Source organism: Mytilus californianus, unplaced genomic scaffold, assembly GCF_021869535.1.
Source record: "Mytilus californianus isolate M0D057914Y unplaced genomic scaffold, xbMytCali1.0.p SCAF_7, whole genome shotgun sequence".
NCBI classification, from domain to species: Eukaryota; Metazoa; Mollusca; class Bivalvia; order Mytilida; family Mytilidae; genus Mytilus; species Mytilus californianus.
In genome coordinates this window covers 34,423,149-34,447,888 of record NW_026262723.1, presented here as the reverse complement: position 1 = coordinate 34,447,888, position 24,740 = coordinate 34,423,149, and the positions used below count along the sequence as shown (strand labels likewise).

Genomic DNA, 24,740 nt, shown 5'->3' with positions numbered 1-24,740 from the left:
TAAGGGTAAACTATTTGACCTTCTAGTCAAACTTTCTTTAATATATGTTTTTCTTTTTTCTCTGAAATGTACACATTCATTATGTAATGGAATTTATTACCTATGACTAGATTGCATAAATTACATTTGTCTGTTTTCAAGGTTTATGTTATTCCATGTTCAACTAATAAGTTATGGCTACATAATCTAAATTTAGAGAACATCAAACAATACAAAAACAGTCTTAGGTCATGCTTGTTTGAATTTATCACATTATCTCACGTTTATATTATATTTCAATCATCGATCAGTTAAAGTGTTGTGTTTTCCAAATTAAAAAAAAATCACATTAAAAAAAATATGTGTTTTTACATTAATCTTAGGCATTTATCATCGATATATTTTGATCTGTGTATTGTATTACATAATTGATCAAACACTTCTATTAAACACTGACATAGTGCATGTATTGAACAATTGGGCCTTCTTGTCATGTTTTCAATCTTTATTTACTAAAAATAAAAAAAAAACAAAAAAAAACGCCTTCACCAACGCTCAAAGTCGAATATTTGATAGTCAAGGATGTGTAAGAACTGAAACAGTTGTAGAGCTATATGACCAAAATTGACATATAAATAAAAGCCAAATCCATCATATAATATATATCTTGTTTCTGATCAATATGTGTTCTACTTTTTAATTTCTTGAAGGCTTTTTCTTTTTTACAATTAGTGAAGATATAAGCTAGTTATACGGGAATGACACCAGTAGTTAGATTCAATGGATACTCAGCTATAAACTATAACTAACATATACCAATTTGATGGGTCTTCAATTTTCATCAAAATTTTGACGACCATTTGTTCACAATAATTTAATTGTATATGCGGACAATATTGTCAAAGCATTGGTCTGGGAATGTTCTTTTATAAAGGAAAGGATTGTTTAAAGAAATTCTTCTTTAACATGTATTACTTATAAAAGTTATGTTTATTTTTACATTTTTTATTTTCACATTTTTCTTTATTATACACCCCCTTCGACGAAGCGAGATCTTCTTGTCCTTCTTCTTTTTCTTCTTCAATTTTTTATTTTCTTCTTTAACCTTGTCCGAACAAAACTTTCCATATCTATTTGACACAATGGTGTTGCTTTTATCATAACATTAATGAGACGTCTATCTTTGACCTAAAAGGTCCGTATTCTTGGCATGTTTTGACTCAGTCGATATAGTTTCGAATTCGTAACCTTTGAACTTAATGATGTTAAACCATAATGGTAACAGTGTGTGCGTTGTCGCTGGTCTGCTCTCTGAATGGGCAAAAGTGTCACTGTCGATGTTTGAACCTACGTTGTTTAATATTTAGTGATGTACAGTATATGATTTTTTTTAATATAGATATCTGCATTTCGGGACCTTTTATAGCTTACTATGCGGTATGGGTTTTACTCAATGTTGAAGGCCGTACGTCGACCTGTTGTCTAATTGGTAATAATTCCACATCTTCCTATTATTCTTATACTACAACAGAAACGTATTTACTAGTGGAAAATTTTGAATTTCAATACAAACTATTATACTAGAACGCATCATCCATTCTATATTTTTCGCGGGGTTATAGAGTACGTTAACATTTAAACAATTCAAAAGATATTTACACGCTACATAAAAAGACTAATTTGCAGACAAAAATCTTACATCTTTAAGATGAAAACATTCAAATAAACATAACGAATGTATTGAAATGGTCATTATCACTAATGCGAATTATTCCCAAACTTGCAGGTTTTCATTTCACTGCCATCGCGATCGTGCGATCTTGATCATGTATGCCTATTAATATCGACTGTAGAGATAAATCTTGGTTTTAAATCAATCCAGTAAATCCATAATTTAAGCTTTATTAGCTAGAATGTACTTAAATCGTTTTTTGTTTAAGTTGTAATATGCTACATTGTTTATATTTCATTTTATTTTAATTTCACTTGTCTACATCCCTTTACAAATTAATTAACGGCACGTACATGTATTTGTTCGATACAAGTGCGTGTACTCAAGTTTCAGAATTGTCAGATTTTGACGTCAAATTTAGGTAATTTATTTAAACATGATCAAATAGACATAAAAATTAAGTTTAAAATAATACTCCCTTCTGAAGGCGTCAGGTATATATATTTTTTTAGATAGTACTTGTTTTTATATTTATCCTGCATTCAGCCAACTATTTACAAATAACAGGTACACAAATAAATTTTTGCTTTATTTGTACTTGTACAAATAAAGTCTCCTGTTACCCCTCTTCCATGTTGAGCAAGCGGTAATGTGGATATTTCTTTTTGCGTACCAGTTCACTTTGGGGTCCTCTTCGCGGTCCGCGTTTAAACTATGTCGACTTCTTTGAAAAAATAGAGACAATGATTTAGATTTTAAAAACTAAAGTTTCAAGTGTTGTGTGTAAATTTCAGGATAAAAACAATATATGTACACTATCGGAAAATATAAAATTTATTTGTACTCGCTACGAAACAGGAGAAAAGCTCGGCGAGCCTCGCTTTTCGTCCTGTTTCTAAAGCTCATACAAATAAATTTTATATTTTCCGACAATGTACATATATTGTATATATATTTTCATGCCCGGGTCATAACTTTTATCCTTCGAAAGGACATTGTTTTCATTTGTTCATCACCTCGATACGATGTTTTTAATTGTTGAGATTGAATCTTATGCATCGTCTGGGTTTTTAGATGTATCTTAAAAGTGGCGACTTCTAGGGCGTGTTTTTTTGTTCTTCGGTAGTGAGCCAGAAGAGGTCCATTTCTGTTTTTTTGCATAGGGAAGATCTTCTGGCTCTCTTCCACCTCTTCTTTTTTGATAGGTAGTTTAGACGGCAGAGGCACATAACAAACATGGCGTCGTTTAGTCTAATTGACATTGATAAATTTATGAATGCAGATATATTAGAATGTGAGCTGTGTTATAAACGTTTTTATGGTATGACAGTCTTAGTAGGACATCCCTGTAGGACGATAAGCTGGATAAATATAAGAACTACACGGACAATAACAGTTAAGGGACGACAATTTGATATTCTAGGGAAAGGATTTTGATTGATTGGTGTTTAACGCTACTTTCAACACTAAGTTGGGCTATTCCGTGGTGGTCAGTTGAAATTATAGATGAAGGATGGGGAAGGGAAGAGGGCATTATTAACTTTTTTAATCTGTCGCTAATTATGCCTATTTTTCAGCTCTAACCAGGCAACCATATTCATATATGAAATCCTCCTGTCCCCCACCCCAATAAATGAATAAATATCATATGGTTTTTCTTCTTATTTAACACAAGTTTAAATTGATTGATTGTTTGTTGCTAATTTTTAACGCCCAGTGACAAATATGTCATGCATGTTCAGGACTCGGTTCAGGAAAACACGAGTTTAAAAGTCAGGTATATAATAAAAAAACGAAGAGATGTATGATTGCTAATGAGGCAACTATCCACCGGAGTTTAAATATGAAGTGGATGTAAGCAATTATAGGCAACAGTAATTTAGGCCTTCAACAATAACAAAACTCGATACTGTATTAAAAGTCGTCTATAAAAGGCCCGACGTGAAAAGTGTGAGAAACAATTCAAACGAAAAAATTAACGGCCTAATTATACATAACAAAATAATTTACAAAATATCAAATATGAGTCGAGAAATGAACCAACGACAACCACTAAACTACAGGCTCCTGACTTGGGACAGGCACACAAAGAATATGGCAGGGTTGATATAAAAACGAAGATTGCCAATGAGACAACCATCCACAAGAGATCAAATGACACAGCAATTAACAGCTATAGGTCACCATACGGCCTTCAACAATAAGCAAAGCCCATACCGCATAGTCAGCTATAAAAGGCCCCGAAATCACAAATGTAAAACAATTCAAACGAGAAAACTAACGGTCTAATTAATGTACAAAAAAATGAACGAAAAACAAATATGTAACACAGCAACAAACGACAACCACTGAATTACAGGCTCCCGACTTGGGACAGGCACATACATACAGAATGTGGCGGGGTTAAACATGTTAGAGGGATCCAGCCCAACCCGCCCCCTAACCTTGGACAGTGGTGTAACAGTACAAGAACATGTTTGTGAGCGCTCAACCCTCCCCGAAGCTGGGACATTGGTGTAATAGTACAATATAAGAACAACCTGCACAAATCAATTGCAATTAGATTAACTCAAAAAATCGGTACGAGACACACACAAAAAACTTACAATAAGACAATAGACACAAAGCACCGAAAAAAGAGTATTTGCAATTACTGGAAAATTATTTAAAGCTAATTACAACTAGTACTGAAATAAATCTTGTTCTCCCAGACTGAAGTATCAATCAGTACACAACCAACGGATTTATTAAAAAAAAAAGAATAAAAAGAGTCTGAGAAATGTCTGGTATACATTGTATACTTGCATATGAAGATCCATATACAATGAAAATTTTTGAAAAGTGGTGGTCCGAAGGTTTTGACCATCGAAATTTTGATATAGAAATAATAGTTAGGACCAGAATATTTTCTTCAAGGACCACCAGAGAAAAATGATTTTGAGAACTTTCCGATATCTTTGCTTTATACAAAAGTAATCCAGTTTGGTTACTTTAAAAAAAAATTGGATAGACAAGATGTCCTTTTTTTATCATATTCGAGACAAACATTGACGAATTTTTGTGCAGTTTAAGATAGTTCTTAAAAATCAAATGGTGATTTGTCTAGCAAAATTGAGTTAGAAGAAAGAACAAAGAAAAATGTCACGAACAGAGCACACTTTTACAGTCATGTCTACCGGACGTATCTTAATTTTCTATAAAATCATCGTAAACTTCATTTATATCACCCAACATAACAAAAATCTGCTATATTCGACGGCAAATTGAATTTTTGTTTTTTGGATCTTCCGTAGAATATCTCCAGAAGAGGTCCTGATTCATTTTTTTGGACTCTTCACCAGAAGACATTCTGGAGATGTGCAGAAGAGACCAATAAAACACGCCCCTAGTTAGAGCCTGGTTGTAAAAGGCTCTGTGACTTAACCTTTTTTTTTTTTATTATTTACCTTAAATCAGCAAATGTAAATTCAACATCATACTTTATTTGGCGTCCGGTTTGAGAACTTGCCTATAAACGAAGTCTTTTATTCAGTATTCCTGTTTTTGCTCATAATCAAAACATGATACAATCATAATCGATCTGTTCTGAAATAATTACTAAAAGGTGTTACATATAAAAAGGTACTTTAATCCAAATAAACCCAAAATTAATCTCATATATCTTTAGTTATTGAATTTTCTTAGCCGAGGAAATGATTATTATGAAAAATTTCTACTTGTTTCAAATAATTAAGGTTTTAGTTTTTAACAATGTTAAATAGATGACAAGTTTTCATGATGACAGGGTAATAGGAGACACGCTGCATAAGTTTAAGTGTTATTCTTGGTTCTCTTTAATTTTTCAATGTCTGTGCTGTTAATATCGGTAACAGTCTTGGCTCTCCTGTATCATGAAAAACGTATTCAAGTTCGCTCAAGTTTGAGGGTTAGAAAAATTACTGACTGGCGACGTCTTAGGGTTAAATAGGAGTCAACTATCAATCCGCTATTTCGTGATGCCTAATCACTTGATATACATTATCAAAATATTTTGTAACACGACAAGTATCACATGCGAAACAGATATCCCCCCCCCCCTCTTCAAAACATTGGTTAATTGTTCTAAAAACGAACGCAATAGGGGGTTTATTGAAGTGTAAATTGATCGGGTTCCTAATAAAATAACAAGGCGTTTCAGTTATGTTGTTTAGAAAAAAGCCAAATTTTCGACATTAAATATATCCGTAAAAATCAATTGAAGTATGATTTTTATCATCTTTATAAAATTGTTTGCCATATCCAATATCTTATCATGTAAGTTTTTTGTAAAGTGTCAACTGTTAATATTTTTAAAGTATTTATTCTGAGGTAGCGCCATTTAGCAGAGGCGAACATAAACGGTCTTTTAGACCATTAGTTTCACCACACTAAAACACACATTCTCAAATTTCTGTTATCTTTTTCTGTTTCCTTTTTACATTTAGTTTATTTTAGTGTCTTCTTATTCTTTTATCTATAAATTATTCATTATTATTTAGCTTTTTATCACACAGTCTCTTTATTCGCTCACCTGACCCACAGAGTCAAGTGAGCTATTCTCATCTCATGACGTCCATTGTCTATCGTATTCGTGTCCGTCGTTTGTTAACTTTAACAAACGTCTTCTCCTCTAAAACTATTGGGCCAATTGGACCCAAAATTAGCCATAATTCCCATTACAATATATTGTTTAAAATGTATGTCCGATGGTCTAGGCTGCCAACCAACATGGCCGGAATGGCTATAAATTATAACTAATTATGGGTAAAAAGCAAGTTTTGTTGATTAACTTTAAAACCGCTTAAGAAAGAGAAAATCTGAAAGGGACCGTTATATTCAGTATGATTAGATCTGCCAACTGTATTTTTACATCAAAACTGTCGGGCGACTTCGTCCAGAAATTATTGCCTTTCAATGAAAGTCATATTTGTTTAGAAAAATAAAAGTATATAAAGTCAGACGTTAGAGCAACTATAAGCTTGAAAACCTTGGAAGAAAGAGAAAAAAAACTTTAAATAGAAAAATGATTAACATGTCATAATTTACAAATAAGTCAACATAGCCAAAATCGTCAGAGTCATTATTGGAGTCATTGTCCTTAATGACGATTTTTACCGTCTTTTTGCGTTTTTTTTCTGCCTATTAACTTAAAAACTATAATAGATAGACGGAACCTGTAGACAGCAAAAATGATCGACAAGAATTGATCTGCAAATAGAAGACATATTCGAAACTGTTAGTCGACTCCATATAGGAGTTATTGCCCTTCAATGACGATTTTCACCCCCTTTTTATATTATTTTGGACAAACAACTATACAGTACATAGAGAGAATCTTTAAACAGTAAAAATGATCAGTAAGACAGGGTTAACACAACTTTTAGTTATGAAAGGGAATTATTTAAAGAGCAAATTTTTAAGCAGTCATCAGAGAGCACATTTTAGTTTAGAATGCATGTATTTCTAGGAGAATTAAGAAAACCACAACATAAAATTTGACATTCTTTGGTGAGTTAAAATTTGCTTAGCATATAAATCTTATTGTTTTAAATACTTCGGTACTGACAATATTTATAACAAACCTTCTAAAATTGCCCATATATAAATTTTGAAATTATAAAGAAACTAAAGAAACTTTGATCTTTCCTGATTAAGGTAAATCCAGAAAAGCGCTTCGGACGCATGAAATTATAACGTGTTGTTTTTTCCAATTTAACTGTTTAAATCCGTCTATTATTTGATAAATCTTTCTCGTATTTTAAGCAGTTGATGGTCCTATTTTCAATAAAACAGGAAGCAAATATATCTTTGGATAGGAGGGACGATAGTAATTAATAGACATTTGCGGAAACTGTCATACACCTACCATTAGGATTACAATTACACTTTCATGTAGTACTTAAATCTTGGGTCGTCTCAAAGCGCATATATAAATCGTCGTTCCAAAGCAAAGTGTTTTTCTACAGTTGAACAACGGGGTTTTTAAGAAATATATGAAGTAAAGTGTACACATTAATTATTGTATATGGTATTATCCAGGTTCAAAATGCTGTTAATGTACGGAGTGTGATGGAATGGACAAACATCATTAGATAAATTTTACATGAGACATTAATAAATCGTATTGTCGTTGGCTATGTGTAAAGAAAGGGCGATCAAACTTAGGAGCATGTAGACAATATTTAATGTTTATGCTAAAACATTCATTTTCCATATCTTTTTTAGAGAATGAGGATACAGAGTAGGGGTGCTGAAGAACTTTTTATTGTTCATGGAATAATACTTTCCGATTCGTATATATTTATTATCTTTTATATTTTCCGAATTGGGAAAACAATCTTGTCCACGTTTTTGGTATAAAAAAATCAAGAATACTAGTATACTAAAAAATACAACAGCGTTATCAATGAACATCTCTGTGTCGAATATTCGTCTGACTCTGTAGAAATGTTAAATAGGTGAACTCAAAAAGTTGAAATTTTACTATCTTTCTATTCAACTCATTAAACAAGACCAATACCAGGTCTGGATCTGCGTCACTGCATGTAATTGATTGATGTTGGATGTATACTGAATCATACCTGACCATTCCCTATCATTGAAAGAGAATTTTTCTTAAACAATGAGTGTTGTAAAAACTCAAACTATCGGGAAACAGGAAGTGGCTGCATGGTTGATGTAAAAATTGCTTACACGCTGCAACTCATAATTATTATGTTGCAGACCAAATATCAAATAATTCCCTTCCAAACAAGCCAAAAAAAAAAAACCGAAAATTTATCTTGTCAAATTTCAAACTATTGGCAACAGGAAGTGGCTGCACGGCTGCAGATGTAAACATTGTTTACAAGCCACAACTCATAATTATAAAGCTGCAGACCAAATATAAAATCATTCCCTTCGATAAAGGCCAGGAAAATTTTGAGAAAAGTTTTGTATGTAAGGTATTTCGGATGGATGGACGGACGGACAGTGTCGAGCGGATACTAGACCTGCTTTCGCCTTCAGCGACGCAGGTAAAATGACTACCGGGTTCTGAGTTAATTGTTTTTGTTCAATTTTTATAGAGATCTTGGGAATCATTTGATTATAGACAGTTATTTCACGGTGTCGATAATTCTTTCTCTCCCATGAACATGGTTGGGTCTGGTGTGATCGAAGCATGAGCAGTAACTCATGAGCCGAGACCGGTAATATTTTCTTGAAATTGTACTTTCGAGTGCACTAATGACGATCACCCAAAGTTTATCCGCAATTTTTTTCCGTTGGTTAAAAGGGATAAAAGTTGCAAATGTATATCAGGCGAGAAGAAATTGATTAAAACAATCGCAGTCATTTTAGTGTTATATTTAACATTGCCATGAAAGTGCGAGGTTTGGCAAGCCACAAAACCAGGTTCAATCCACAAGTTTCTACATAAGAACTTGTGGATTGAACCTGGTTTTGTGGCTTGCCAAACCTGTATCAAGTCAGGAATATGACAGTTGTTATCCATTCGTTTGAAGTGCTTCAGCTTTTGATTTTGCCGTTTGATTACGGACTTTCCTTTTTGAATTTTCCTCGGAGTTCAGTATTTTTGTGATTTTACTTTACACTATTTAAGTCGGTAAGGGATCAGTTTCGGATACAAAAGTGTAATTGTAAAAACGAAGGGCATGACTATTTCAAAAGTACTGCGGCGGGCTTAATAATTATATTGTGTTACTTGCTTATCGCATTTTTCCTTGATTTTCAAGTGCACCGTTTCGTAGAGTACCCTCTGAACGAAATTTTTGCTGATTTAGCTTTACTAAAAATCAAATAAGGTAACACATGCTTATTGACATCTTTTAAGCGCAGCTTTAGTTGTACAATATGCAGTAACGACCTTAATATTAGATGTATTGCAGCCTTAGTCTGAAGCCGTGCTATTTTCGAAAATGGATAGAGTAAGATATAAACACGCTGTTCCTTTGCTTTTTGTGTGTTTTTTGCTGTGAATGTACTGATTTTGTGTCATGGATAGATACCCAATATCCTTTGTTTTTCTATAACACCTACTTGTGGATACTAGAATGCAAAGTAAAACTGCATACGCAATAATGTACAAAATATAAAAAAAATGTTCACCTATTCATAGCCTATGTGTACATAACACATATAATTATCCAGATTTACAGTTAAAACAAGACTGAGAATACCAGTCTTTGAAAGTTTCTGTTTATATCAAATTAAGTTTAAAGACTCAAACATCTAACATGTTTAACTACCATAACATCTAAAAGAACTAGCATGATAGTTACTGTTTGTTTTATTCCTTTGAATAGACAGTGCAGTTCAAATATTCTTTTTTAAACTTTTCCTTATACACAAAACCACAACGAAATGATTTCTGTTAAAGTGTCTTTGGATTTCTATTTTCAAATGTTTTGTCTTTGAAAGATTCTATTTCACCACAATTAGCAATATTGTTATCAGATGCATAGTAGATGTACTTGTTTATGTGATCTTTGAAGTAACCAGTTCTGTATACCGATGGAAGAGCTGTCTGCAGTGTTGTATCATGTACTGTCTTACTGTTATGCGACAGCTGATTTTCATTAGCCTGACTGTTCATTTGCCTGTCTTTCTGCAGCGGTATATTCACGTTAGAATATATATTCATTTTAGCATCCTTGTCAGACCCCGATGAACGCTCGATACACTGATGAACCATAACAGCTATTTCACAAGCATGTGATTCTTCTTGGAAATATTCCTGCAGTGGTATGTACGGTTTTGGATATTCTGTATTATTTTGACCAACAACGTTTGAGTTGGAAGAACTAGTTGAAATGCTTTCTTTTTGCAATGCTCGATTTTCTTGTTGTTCATCGGCGCCTTCTTTCATTCCGAAATACAGATCAAAATATCCAGCTTCTTCGTGTTCATTGCCTGCTATATTAGATTGTTTATCATCAAACACAAAATTAATAGTTTCATTATGAGATGCTTGGGATGTAACATTAGATCCCATCGTGACAAATGCTAATGGGTTCTCATCGACTTCATCATAGATATCATCAATACGAGATGCTTGGGATGTATTATTAGATCCCATCGTGAAAAATGTTAATGGGTTCTCATCGACTTCATCATAGATGTCATCAATATATGAAGTTAGTTCTAAAGGTTTTGAGATCACTTTTTCATTTACTACTCTGAAGTCTAAGGCGTGTCGCTTTCTGTATTTACGAAACAAATGGTACAAGACAGTAAGAACGAAAAAACCAGTAATACAAAGTGTATAAATTATCCATTCAGTGTTTGAAGTTCCTGCAATAATGAGTACAAATAACAAGAAGTCATATATGATTAGCTAAAAAAAACGTACAAAATGTACCTAATAGAACATGCAAATACGCATTCACGAATATTTACTTTTCCCTTTCCGCATCTCTTCTACACAGAGATAATGTTTCAAAAATGTGATTTCGGCTGTTGTAACCAAATCAGAAGTGACAACAGCAAAAACAGGATTATATTGGAAATCCTTATATTTTCCAAAACATAAAAAAACAAATCTGGTTTGCATTTTCCCATTTGTCTATAAACTGCTATCGATTATTTTGTTGGTTGATATAGTCTTACGTTTGCTTTGTCAGGTTTTAAGGTCTTTCCCTCTTTTTGAATTTACTTTGAAGGTCGGTATGTTTGTTAATTCTTTTTTAGGACATTGACTTCCAATGTGGGTTAAATATTCTACTGAATATTTACAATCTAAAGCCATATATATTATTGGACGGTGAAAATATGAATCACAAATAGATATTTACAAATGAAGGTAATCAGTATTTAGTCAGAAGTTACTCTGACGTCTGACGTCTTATACTTTATTTTGTGCTTAAGAGTGGTATTTGGTGATAACAATATTTACAAGGTACATATTCGTAGAGCAAAACTATTAAGAAAGCGAATGTTGTATGATTTAACTGCTTGACAATAGCACTTTTCGATTTCGAGACAGAAACATGCCATCGTAAATCTGGGTTAGAACTTAATTATTTTTCTATATGCACTGCGTTCTGTAGTCACACGGCTCCTGCAAGACCACAAAATGGCCGTCAGACTTTTAAGCAATCTCGGACTATCATTTATTAGATTTATGATTTTATTTCAAATTTGAAATATTTTTACACCAATTTCCTCATTCACGACTTTAGATTTAGTTTCTATCGTTCAAGAAAGTAACATTGGTATAAAACTTAAAAGCAATAGATAGACTTTTAAATGTATCACATTGTGTTGTCAACAAATATAATGAGCATTTACTTATAATGTGCAAGCTTGAATGCAGTTATAAGAATGCAAAGTAGTAATAAATAGACAATTATGTTGGTTTACTAACCATTCCTTATAACAGTTGCTTCTTTTGCAGTTGCTCTATCATTTGGAGGTGACACTGGTTCTATGGTTCCTAAAGAGAAATTAATGCTTACAAATCTTTAATTCTTAACATTTGAAAATTGGTATCAAGTCGATTCCCTATCCCTATGACTTGATTACTTAAATGTGTATCTTTTTTTTATTTTCCTATAGCTGATTTTGTTCCGAAATTGGAAAACAGATGCATTGCTGGCTGGTACTGTCAATTTTCATTTAATGTTATGGTAAAAATATTCATAGATTTATCGAATAGACGAAATGATCAGGCTTAAATTTTGTCATAGAGTGTTCTATCTTCGCAATACAAAGTTGCCTGTTGAGGTTGGATCATTGATTTTAATACTGTTACCTTATGCATTTTGAAAGGTCATTTGGAAAACAATATTATTGCGGTATACGTTTACATGCACTAAAAACTCCAAAGCTATCTTTAATATTTCGTAAAATTGTTTGTTCCAATTTTTTTGAAAATCCAGGAGGTACTAAAGGACATGTATGTTGACATAAGACATAATTGACCAACATTTTCCACTGCTTTTTTGCTTTCATATGCTCTTCAACTTCGATATTGGTTAGTCCTTCCTATTGTTTGGAAAAGAGGGCCAATTATGAGGGTTATGTAAACGAAACATGTATCTGGCGTTCCCTGTTATGAGAATCGTCGAAATAGCTAAATTGGTTATAGTCATGTAAGATAAGGAGGTCTTCAATGTGGTCTTCTTATACGCCATCACTAAACTTAAAGAAGTATTTCTTAGGGATTTTGCTTATAGCCATATCTCTGTAGAATAAAATTGAATACATACTAAGAGTGTACGATGTGCACTATTTTGTAAGCAAATGGCTAGCAAGATACTCATTTAGAGCACTGTTTGAATTATTAGAGAATCTATTAGACATTCTTTTTTGGCATTGCGGATAGTTGTGGAACATAGCTATATACGATGCTATGGTCTGTTTGGAACTGACATCGCGTCGGGAGTTCTAATTCCATGTTGAAGGCAATTATTGGCGTTGGAATGAAGCAGAGTTATCATGGCGTTTTCCTTTATTTGTCTGTAAACTGCTATATATCATTCTGTTGGTTGATATAGTCTTACTTTTGCTTTTGTCAGGTTTCATTGACTCTCCCCCTTTTTGAACGCACTTTGGAGTTCGGTATTTTTGTTAAAAATGTTTTACGACATTGACTTTTAATGAGGATCGTACACGGTGACTTAAATATCTTACAGAATGTTTACAATCTTAAGCCCAATATATCATTGGACAGTGAAAAAATAAGTAAAAAGACATTATTTAATCACTGATAGCTTTTTATAATTAAAGATAATCGTTATATAGTCAGAAGTCGTTCTGTCGTTCTGACGTAATATACTTTTGTTTGTGCTCAAGAGTGGAAGTTGGTTATTACAACATTTACAAGGTACATATTCGTAGAGGAAGAATATTAAGAAAGCGAACGTTGTATGATTTAATTACTTGACAATAGATCTTCTTGATTTCGAGACAGAAACATGCTATCGTAAATGTGGGTATTACTTTTTTCTATATGCACTGCGTTCTGTAGTAATACGGCCCCTGCAAGACCACACAATGGCCGACAGACTTTAAAGCAAACTCGGACTATCATTTATTAATATCATGCTTTTTATTCTAAATTTGAAATATTCTTACATTTATTTTCTAATTCAAGACTTTGGATATAATTTATATCGTGCAAGAAAGTACATGGGTATCAGTTAAAAAGCAATGCATAGACTTTTAAATCTATTCACATGATGGCCATCTGCTGTCAACAAATGAAAAAATCGGTTGCTTATAATGTGCAAACCTTAATACAGTTATAAGAATGTCAAGAAGTAACAAATAGATAATTGTGTCGGTTTACTAACCATTCATTATACCAGTTGCTTCTTTTGCAGTTGCTCTATCAGTTGGAAGTAAAACTGGTCCAATAGTTCCTACAGGAAAAATATTTAATGCTTACAAACCTTTATTTATTTACATTTAGCATTTATGATCAAGTCGATTCCATATGCATATCCCTATGTCTTGATTATTTAAATATGTATCTTTTTGTATTTTCCTATAACCGATTTTGTCCCGAAATTGGAAAACAGATGTAATGCTGGCCGGTACTGTCATTTTTTATTCAATGTTACACAAACAATATATTCATAGATTTATCGAATAGACGGAATAATCAGGCTTAAATGTAGTCATAATGTGTTCCATCTTCGCAATAGAAAGTTGCCTGGTGAAGTTGGATCATAGATTTTAATACCGTTATCTTATGTCTCTTAAAATTTGGAAAACCCATATTGTTGCGGAATACGTTTACATGCACCAAAAACTCCAAAGATATATTTAATGTTCCGTAATTTTTTGTTTCAATTTTTTGAAAACCCTCGAGATACTAATGTATGTTGACATAAGACAAAACTGGCCCATATTTTCCACTGCTTTTTTGTTAATATTTTGTTTTCAAACGCTCTTCAACTTTGATATTGGTTAGTCCTTTCTACTGTTTTGAATAGAGTGTCGATTATGAGGGTTATGTAGACGAAACATGTATCTGGAGCACCAAGTTATGAGAATAGTCGCACTGATGAGTGTTTACATAGAAATAGCCTAATGGTTATATTCGTTGAAAAGAAGCAGGTTTTCAATGTGGCCTGTTAATTCTTAGGGTTTTTCTTATAGCAATATCTTTGTAGAATGAAATTAAATACACACTAAGCGTGTACGATGTACACTATTGTGTAAGCATATGGCTAGTAAGATACTCATTTAAAGGACTGTTTGAATTATTTGTGTAGCTATTAGACATTCTTTCTGCTACATGTATTAAGGTAGATGTGGAACATACTTATATACGATGCTATTGTTTGTTTGGAACTGGCATCGAGTCGGGAGTACTAATTCTATTTGTTTTGCTAACACATTGTTTTCAATAAAATAGAAGTCTATGCAACTGTTTTCCAAGTGAGAGGTTTCGCTAGCTATATAACGAGGTTTAATCCACCATTTTCAACATAAGGAAATGCTTGTACCAAGTCAGGAATATGACAGTTGTTTTCCATTCGATTGATGTGTTTAAGCTTTGGATTTTGCCATTTTATAAAGGACTTTTCGTCTTGAATTTCCCTTGGAATTCGGGTTTTTTTTTAAAGCATTTTTTTGACGTTGGAATGAAGAACAGCAATCATGGCGTTATCGTTTGTTTTTTGTTATTTTGATCATTGATCATATAGATGTATAGATTTATATTACAATTGGAGCTTCGTCATCAATTTGTTTACGAATGTCATCATCGTTGGGAATATATCTTTTATAGAAGACCAATAAGTAATATACGATGTCTGGTTGTTTCGTTGTTACACTCATTTTTTTCTTTCATTCTTTGTGACATCACGAATGCGACATCGCATAACTTTGTTTGTTATTGAATATACTTGTACGACGGGTATGTCTTATGAGTGTAAACTGATAGTCTGTCCTGAGCACCTGGATTTACCACCGGGTTTTGGAAGGAGCTTTCTTACAATATCTTATATGTCCGGAAAAGTGTTAAATGGACTGCTGAATGTCTGTTCGTTTTTATCTTTTTTCTTTAAACTTGTGAATTGCCCACTTTTCATGAAAATAGCATAACGTTAACGTTCCACAGGCGTTTGCTCGTTTATAAAGTTCATTGATCACATCTTTGTAAAAGTGAGGCGAAAGATACCAAAGGGACATTCAAACTCATAAGTCGAAAACAAACAACGCCATGGCTAAAAAAGAAAAAGACCAACAGACAAACAATAGTACACAAAACACAACATAGAAAACTAAAGACTGAGCAACATAACCCCACCAAAAACTGGGAGATCTCAGGTGCTCCTGAAGGGTAAGCAGATCCTGCTCCACGTGTGGCACCCATCTTGTTGCTCATGCTAGTATAAACCCGGTAATAAGTCTAATTCGGTCGGGTCACATTCGGGAAAAGGGGACGGGATTGCAGATACGACATTTGGAACATATATTTTGTAATCTGTTAAACGGATATTTTTATAACGGTCAACCAACTCGTAATGGCGTCTGTAATGTTACGAAGGGATGATTTCAACTTCACCACCTGGAACTCTTGGTTTACTGTAATAGCTCCCTTGTGAGCAGAAACCCTCTATCAAGGAAATCATGTATCAGTAAAATAACAAATAGAAAAAAATATGTACGTTTGTCCGATGATAGTCATTTGATGAGTATTAATCAAAGGCACATATACTTGTACAAGGTCTTTTACTTTACGTTCGATAATACATTTGTAAAATATAAAAAAAATAGTATTAGTAAACTTTCATGGAAACACTTTTTTAACGTTTTAGTTTTTTTTCTCAATTAAACAGCCACATACTAGAAGAAAGAAGATCAATTTCAATTTGAACAACAACATACTAGAAACAAGAAGATCAAAGAAGCCAGATCATTTAATTTCACATTCAGATATATTGATGATGTTCTTTCCATTAACAATCCAAACTTTTGTTTTTATAGTAATTAAGATTATAACAAAATGTTGACTGCTGTACCCCTATTTTTGACATTATTACCTGTTATGTCTGTTTGTTTTGTTCACACATTGTTGTAAATATAATGGAATTTTATGTGACTGTCATACACGTGAGAGGTTTAGCTAGCTATAAAACCAGGTTTAATCCATCATTTTTTAAATAAGGAAATGCCTGTACCAAGTCTATGACAGTTGTTTTTCGTTCGTTTGATGTGTTTGAACTTTGGATTTTGCCATTTGATAAGGGACTTTTCGATTTGAATTTTCCTTGGAGTTCGGTATTGTTGTTATTTTTTATTTTATATTGACCTCTGAGAAAATTGATTAACGAAACAAAGTCTTGAAACTGATTACTAAGTGCATACCTGTATAGGAAGTATGTATCGTTGGAATACTTGTCTTTGGAACACACCCTACTTCTGGATCACACCTGAAGTGTAAGTAATTTTATACGTGATAGTTATTTCCTAAACATCGGGTGGTATATTAAAGACGCATCACACAACAAATTATGAAAATCAATAAGTTTGCCATAATTGATAAGAAAAATAAACGGAACAATTGGATTTTATAGGATAGAAGGACTCTATCGTATGGGTTGAATACTGTTAGTTCATGAACTATTGAGAGATTTCTATTAATATAAACAATGCGACTGGGTGAGCATCACAAACATACAAATTCGCATTGTGATATATGATACATATATTTCTATGAAGCATTTCCCGAAAATCCGATAACTAATCTAGAATTTTGGTATTGTCAAAAAAAAACAATTATGAGTGATATCAATAATTTCTGAATTTACAGTAATTAAACCTTGATCGCATAGATCCCTTTAAAACCTGACAATTCACAGCTACCATAAAAATAAGGACATGTGGTATGATTGCCAATGTGACAATTGTCCATCAAAGACCAAACGACGTAGAAGATAGCAATTATTAGTCATCGTATGACCTTCAACAATGAGCAAAATCAATATTGCGTAGCAAGCAATAAAAGGCCTCGACATAACAATTGTTAAACAATTGAAACGAGATAAACTAACGGCCTGACTTATGTACAAAATTATAAACGAAAAAAAGTGATATACAACAACAAACGATAACCACGACAGTTGTGTAACATGTGTAACAGCACAACATAATAACAAATTATACTTTGGCATAGCACAAGGCCATGTTTATCTCTGACTGTTAATGACGTCTTTACATAAAAGCCATTGGAAGTTGGGTGTGTACTTATTCATATTTTAATTTAGATACATGATTTTTGGTGTTAGTTGCTATTGGCCTATTTCAACTGGTTTTGCATAGTTTGTTTTATATTGTACTTTTACACCACTGTCCCATGTTAAGGGGAGGGTTTGGCACTAGCAAACATTTTAAACGCCGCCACATTCTGTATGTGCCTGTCCAAAGCCAGGAGCCTGTTATTCAGTGGTTGTCATTTGTTGCTGTAATTATATTTATGTAATTATTTTATTTTTGTAATTATATATCATATTTGTTGTTTTGTTATCTAAACTGAACAGGCTGTTAGTTTTCTAATTTGAATGGTTTTGTCTGTAGGTATTTTTCTTTTTTTAGCCATGACGTTGTCAGTTTATTTTTTTAAGTTTTAAGTTTGAATGTCCCTTTTGTATCTTTCGCCTCTTATTTACATTTGTCATTTTGGGGCCTTTTATAGCTAAATATCCGTTATGGGTTTTTCTAATTGCCGAAGGCAGTACGCTGACCAATAGTTCTTAACTGCTGCGTAAGTTGATCTCCAGTGGAGAGTTGTCTCATTGGTACTCATACCACATCTTTTTATTTTTATATGAAATTCAGCTGAAAAGGTTTAAACTCATCAGATTAATACCAATCACAAAAGCAACTAACAAATTAAAACATTACAGACACAAAGTACAGATATGAAAGGATTCTCAGTTACCGAAAGCTAGTTCAAAGCCAATAACAACTAACAACAAAATCATATATATAAGACTAAATAATCAATCAGTACACATCTAATGGAGTAAGTGTAAAGACGTCATTGTTGATCAAACACAGATTTTACTTTTTCCATATCAAACAAACGAATGAAAGCAAACCAATCGTATATAGTTTATACATTTCGAATACTTACAACGCCAGGACATTTCTAACATTGCACGATTTTGTTGTTCGAGTACACAGACATTGGCTAATGTTAAAAACCAGTTTACCATGTTTACCAGTTTACAATTATCATATATTAGACAATGCATTTTTACTTAAAATTAGGATACTTTTCATAAGAATTATTTTTAAAAGATGAGTGTCAAAATAACGTTGTTGATTTTTGTAGAAGATAATGATATTTTTCCAATATTCAAAATAAAACCGAATAAACGGATAACATATTGTACACATGTCCGTTTTGTAATTTTTACTTTGTTTTTAAGTGAGTTTTACCTGAAACTAGTAATAGTTGTTTGCGACAAAACATTAAATTATTGTGAAAAAGGTTTTCAGTAAATGCAAATAACATTATATAAATTCCGTGCGGCTGAAGCGCTTGTCTAGATATACCTTCATTCACGAACTCTCAAAAGCGAACATTTGAAACCTAAAGATGCATTAAAAAGTAAAAACAAAAACTTTATAACCAAAATGAACCGAACAAAAATAACAAAATTCATCTAAGGTCAACTTTACGATCACCCCTTGTTATTGGTGGGGTTCGTGCTGCTCAGTCACTCTTTATTGTTTTATGTTACCAACCAGCATTTAACACTGCATGGATAAAATATAGGAGTAACAATCAAACATGTTTACAAAGGAAATAAAACAGGAAATGGGGAAACAAATTAATCTACGATTGCAGAAGGAAGTCAATTATAGCAAATTATCATAAGCCGGAAAATACTCAACATGCTCAGTCTTTGGTTTTCTATGCTGTGTTTTATAGAATGTTGTTTGCCTTTTGATCGTTTTTTGATTTTTTCCATGGCATTGTCAGATTGTTTAAGACTTGAAGAGCTTGAATATCCCTTTAGTATCTTTCGCCTCTCCTTTATCGAAGGAATTTGGAACTCCTAGTAATTTCTTAATTTATAAACGGAGAATGTATACTATTAAAAGTATGCAGAAAACAAGAAATCAACATTTTGTTTTGGCCTCAATGATATTCTCTGCTAGTACATGTATGTAGCATCGAATAGAAATACTTACCTATGAAATTGATCGCAAACACACTTATCAATACACTTGTCACCATACGTATTATTTTTACATGACACGCAGTGACCTCCAGCGTCTTTTTTCGTTCCTTTTCTGCACTCTAAGTGAATAAGCAGATATTTTGTCAATTCCTTATACTATGATTTACCTTAATAAACAAAGTTTATAAAATTCATATCGTTAACAAAATCGAGTGGACAATTCGTTAAAAAGATATTCTCGACAATGGTTGAATTTGGTATATAAACCGAAATAAAATACATTAAGAAGTTGTACTCAAACACAAAACAAGACTGACACGACGATACCAATTTATTGATATAATGTACCCTATTCGAGATCTTTAATATCCCTGTAAAAAGACAAAGGGAAAGAATTGAAAAACAGAAATACACAATGTACGAAAGATGTTCGTGTTTTTCAATCTTTAGCTTTCTGTGTGGACTCTTCTTTTATCATTTTGCAGGAATCAGTTAAATGATAAATAGGCAATGGTACGATCATGGAAACATTCCTAAAGAGTGTGGATTGCTTTAGATAAAGACAAAAACATTTAAACCACTGAAAAAACAAACTCGCAAACGATTCTGTAAAGGGGTATATGATAACAAATGTACTGAAATTAATTTTTAAGCGCAGCGCAATATTAAACATGAATGGTTTCAATCCTGACAAAAATGTGGCACAATATGGTCAACCTGGAAATAATTAGGTCTAATAAATCTGTAATACAGTTTTTTTTTATAAATTTACCAGGAGTTCACGGGAATAAATCCCTTTTAATGACATAAATACTGAGGAAAGTGATCCTATATCTTTTTAAAATGACATTTTTTATATTTCCAAAAAGAATTTATTTAAATAAAACTAACATCTTAAAACGTTAATAAAAGCTTGATATATTTAATAACAAAATATAGAAAATTAATAATAAAAACATGAATAATAGACAAAAACTAAAAAGAAGCACATAGGTCAGGTTAAAGTTGCTGTAAGAGTGGATGAAAGATGTTCATATATTCCACGATACATTCTTCGATTAATTACCCAGTAACCTATCAGTCATTTCTCCTAACACCCCTACTCCTGATATCCCGGATTTATTGAGAATTTCTGCCCTAACAGTCCGTAATAGGCGTCACAAACGCAGAATTTGGCCATGCAACCTTTATGATTGACCAATTTTGACAAAGGTTGACAGATCAGCATTTGTCACGTATTGGCGGGCTTCACTTTTCAGAACCATACCCGAATTGAATTAAGCAATGAGTAATTTGTTCTTCCTCAAATATACGATGAACGAACCCGCGAATACAGGTGCCAAAATGAACGTTCCGTCTATTTCTGCGTACAAGAAATTAAAATATTTAGCGGTGAAATCGTCAGGATGTTGACAGCAATTTCATACAGCGTTAACTGCAAAACAAACCTAGTTTGCCTCAAAGGCAATTTTATTACTCAAAGTTATAGAGAAAATATATTGAAGCAACATATGATCAATGTTATTGACCGACAGAGGATTTGTTTCAGCAGCACAATGCCTGGCTCAATACACCGGGGGTCCATTTAGATTTTCTAACTCCTTATTCGAGACAACAATCCAGTATTTTCGTGGATTTATAGTCGCAAGATTTCAACCCATAAAACATATTTGGGTCCAACTTGATATACGCGTCTATCAACTCCAACCCACATCAATCATTGGACCAACTTATTTATGTAACTAAATGGGTCACTGAAAAATTACCAATTTATTGTAAGGGAATATTCTTTTCTAATTGTCATTCAGTTTCCAATATGACATTCATGTGTGAAATATTAGCCAATAAAATACCATTCAAATATTGCTGCAAAAGGTCATTTAGTGCGTCGAATAAAATTAATAAAAAAACACCATTTTGCGTTCCTTTTTTTTAATCTGAGTACTGGTACATTGTATATATTATCTGATAAGTAGAAAATGTTGCGGTTTAAATTGTACAATGTGTCATCAAAGGCTGTTAAAATGTATATCAATTATCACTAGATGGCTTTGCATTTAATAACAAACTAGTATGCGATAGCAGTGAAACATATAAATAATGCATGAAAAATTGATACAATGAATACAGAAAACAGAGACACGCTATACTTGATAGAATTCGACAAATAGCAATATATATGTTTATACGGAGTGCTCAATATAAACGTATATTTGACATTGATTGCCATTCGACAAAGTTTAATTTACCAGACAGGTGTGTAATCATATAGTTTATCGCTAAGTATAGGTACTTTCATGTAGTATAATATGAAACTAATATAATAACGACGTAAATGATCATACCACAAGGTTCACTTACTAAGCTTAAAACCATACAACCAATACAAAATATCCAGTAAGCGAAATGCATATAACAATATTTAGCACTTACAACAACACAAAATCGAAGCAAAACAGAAAAATAAATAAATCAAAATATCTACGGGGTTTTCAAACTTATTGCAATTTATGTATCATGATTTGCCGTTTTTTCTTGTCTGCATGGTGTTTTTACAGACTAATGGTCTTTCAGTGGCGACTTGGTATTTTTGTCTCTTCTTTTGATGGTTAATGCACGGAAAATTTGCAATGCAAAAATGCCCTTTAAATGAAGACAGGGCATAAGTGCAGGTGACTGGAAGGATTACGATACTATAAGAACTGGTTGGTCATTACAAGAGAGAAAGTGACCAAGATGAAATAAAGTTAACGTATGCTCAGGTTTTCACTACGGAAGTAAATTATAGAACTTACTAATGCATGTATCATTGATCTCTTCGCTGTCAGAGCAGCAATATTCCAATCTAAAAATGAATAGTATTCATAATATTAAATATTTGACTTCAAGTAAAGGTTTTTCAAAAGCACCCCCTACCCCTACACCCCCTTAGCACCCCCCCCCCCCCCCAAAAAAAAACCAACCCAAAACAAAATAGCAACATAAACAACTATTGGAAGATACCAAAGGGGTAGTCAAACTCATAAGTCGAAAACAAACTGACAATGCAGTGTTTAATGCTATTCGATAATTTGTTTCCCTTTTATCGCCGTCAAGGATTTATCTATAGTTTTTTAGTTAGTTGACTAGTCTCCCCTTGTAACTACCTTATTTATCAATTTAGTGTTTTATGTTATACGCTATCGTAATCTCAAACATTAGAGTTTTAACTACGCAACTACACACATTTATGAAATTTTAGCTCAATAGAAAGACACATTACTTGTTGCTTGAACTTGTTTGTCGGTGCATACGTATACAATAAAGTCTCAATGCGATTCTGCTGTAAAACATAATTGCTTATAGACACGTCTGAACATTTTTGGAATCGGTTCATCGCCTTCAATATGATATAATTGACACGAATTAATTTCTTTAAATACTAAAACAGGTGGTTTTGACAAATTGAGATGACGAGGCCTTGGACGTTATATAGCCAAAAACTATATATTAGATAACAAGGGACGAATGACAAGGTGCCTTGTTTTGTTTTATTATATTCGAAAAATTTAACTAGCAATATCTAAAACATTACATTATCGGTACTCCAATTGAAAAGAATTTTCTTGTTTTGTACGTAGAGATATTTAGATTTAGTAATTGACAATTTGTTACTTAAAAAACTCATAAAACATGCGAGTGTGTATATGTTTTATACCAGAAGCGCTCTTCGTCTAAATAATACTCATCAGATGCGTTTGAATCAAATGGCTGGGAAGTGAAAATAAGTGACTGTGAACATTTAAATTTTCAAATATCTGTATTTGACAGGAGTACATGGTATATCTATTGGGGTTCGTGTTGCTTAGTCTTTAGTTTTCTATGTTGTGTCATCTGTACTATTATTTGTCTATTTGTCTTTTTATTTTTGGCCATGGAGTTGTCAGTTTGTTTTCGATCTATGAGTTTGACTGTCCCTCTGGTATCTTTCGTCACTCTTCTATTGCAGATAAGGATCCGTGCTCAATTGATTTAGCCGTCGAAGTATAATTATACTTTACCTTTATAAAAACTTACCCCTCATAGTTGCATACATTTCCCGTTAATTGTGATGAAATCTCAACGTCACAAATTAAGAAAAATATCACTTGATACTTCATTGCTTTTGGAAATGGGAAAACAAATTTGTCGTCGGGAATGCATACGTAAAATGTTAAAAAAAAAAAAAAAAAAAAATGCGGAAGAATTATAAGAATAGTGTCATTTGAATTATAATTTAACTATAATTATTCATCAAAATTGGTACTGTGTTGAACGTGGACTGACCTAAGACTTTTTGCACCTTATTTTAAGCTTCAATATTATTATGTTCATTCAGCATTTGTTCTTATAGGTTATGTCATAACAAGTGATTCTTAACAACACCCTTACAATTTAATCATAATAAGAGGTAGTATGCTTATCAATAAGACAATTATTCAAAGAAGACAAATCGAAGAAAATTTGAACAACTATGGTGTTGTAAATCACCATATGGCCTTCAATCATGCAAAACAACCAATACCGTGTAGTAATCAATATAAGGCCCCGTTGACTAAAGTTGAAAGAATTAAAATGAGATGTACATGATGTACCAGATACCAAAAGGACATTTAAACTTTTAAGTCTAAAACTAACTGACAATTCCATGGAAAAACGTAATATGACAAAACAAATGGCCTGACTTTGATGTATTCTACTAGATGCCGCAATCGATGAAAATTAGATTACCCTGCCATTGACTTCCATTGAATAAAAATGAGAAAACGCACATTGGTGTAGTAAAGAAGAAAATAAGTACCTTTAATAATCTAACGGTGTTCCTGTGATCCCCTTTCATGGTGTATACATTTTAAAATCCTTTCGATATGCCCCTGTCTATAGGTATGTATTTCATTTTATTG

The 24,740-nt window shown here is 32.7% G+C and overlaps 1 protein-coding gene across 1 annotated transcript; it reads right to left on the bottom strand.

Moving 5' to 3' along the window:
* Window positions 1–9,762: 9,762 nt before the first annotated feature.
* Window positions 9,763–17,050, bottom strand: LOC127709498 (uncharacterized). Its single transcript, XM_052215101.1, has 4 exons — window positions 16,994–17,050; window positions 13,966–14,034; window positions 12,036–12,104; window positions 9,763–10,963 (listed from the first exon to the last, which is right to left on the bottom strand). The coding sequence occupies exons 2-4, from the start codon at window positions 13,970–13,972 to the stop codon at window positions 10,044–10,046; spliced, it is 996 nt and encodes a 331-aa protein (XP_052071061.1). The 5' UTR covers window positions 13,973–14,034; window positions 16,994–17,050; the 3' UTR covers window positions 9,763–10,043.
* Window positions 17,051–24,740: the final 7,690 nt, after the last annotated feature.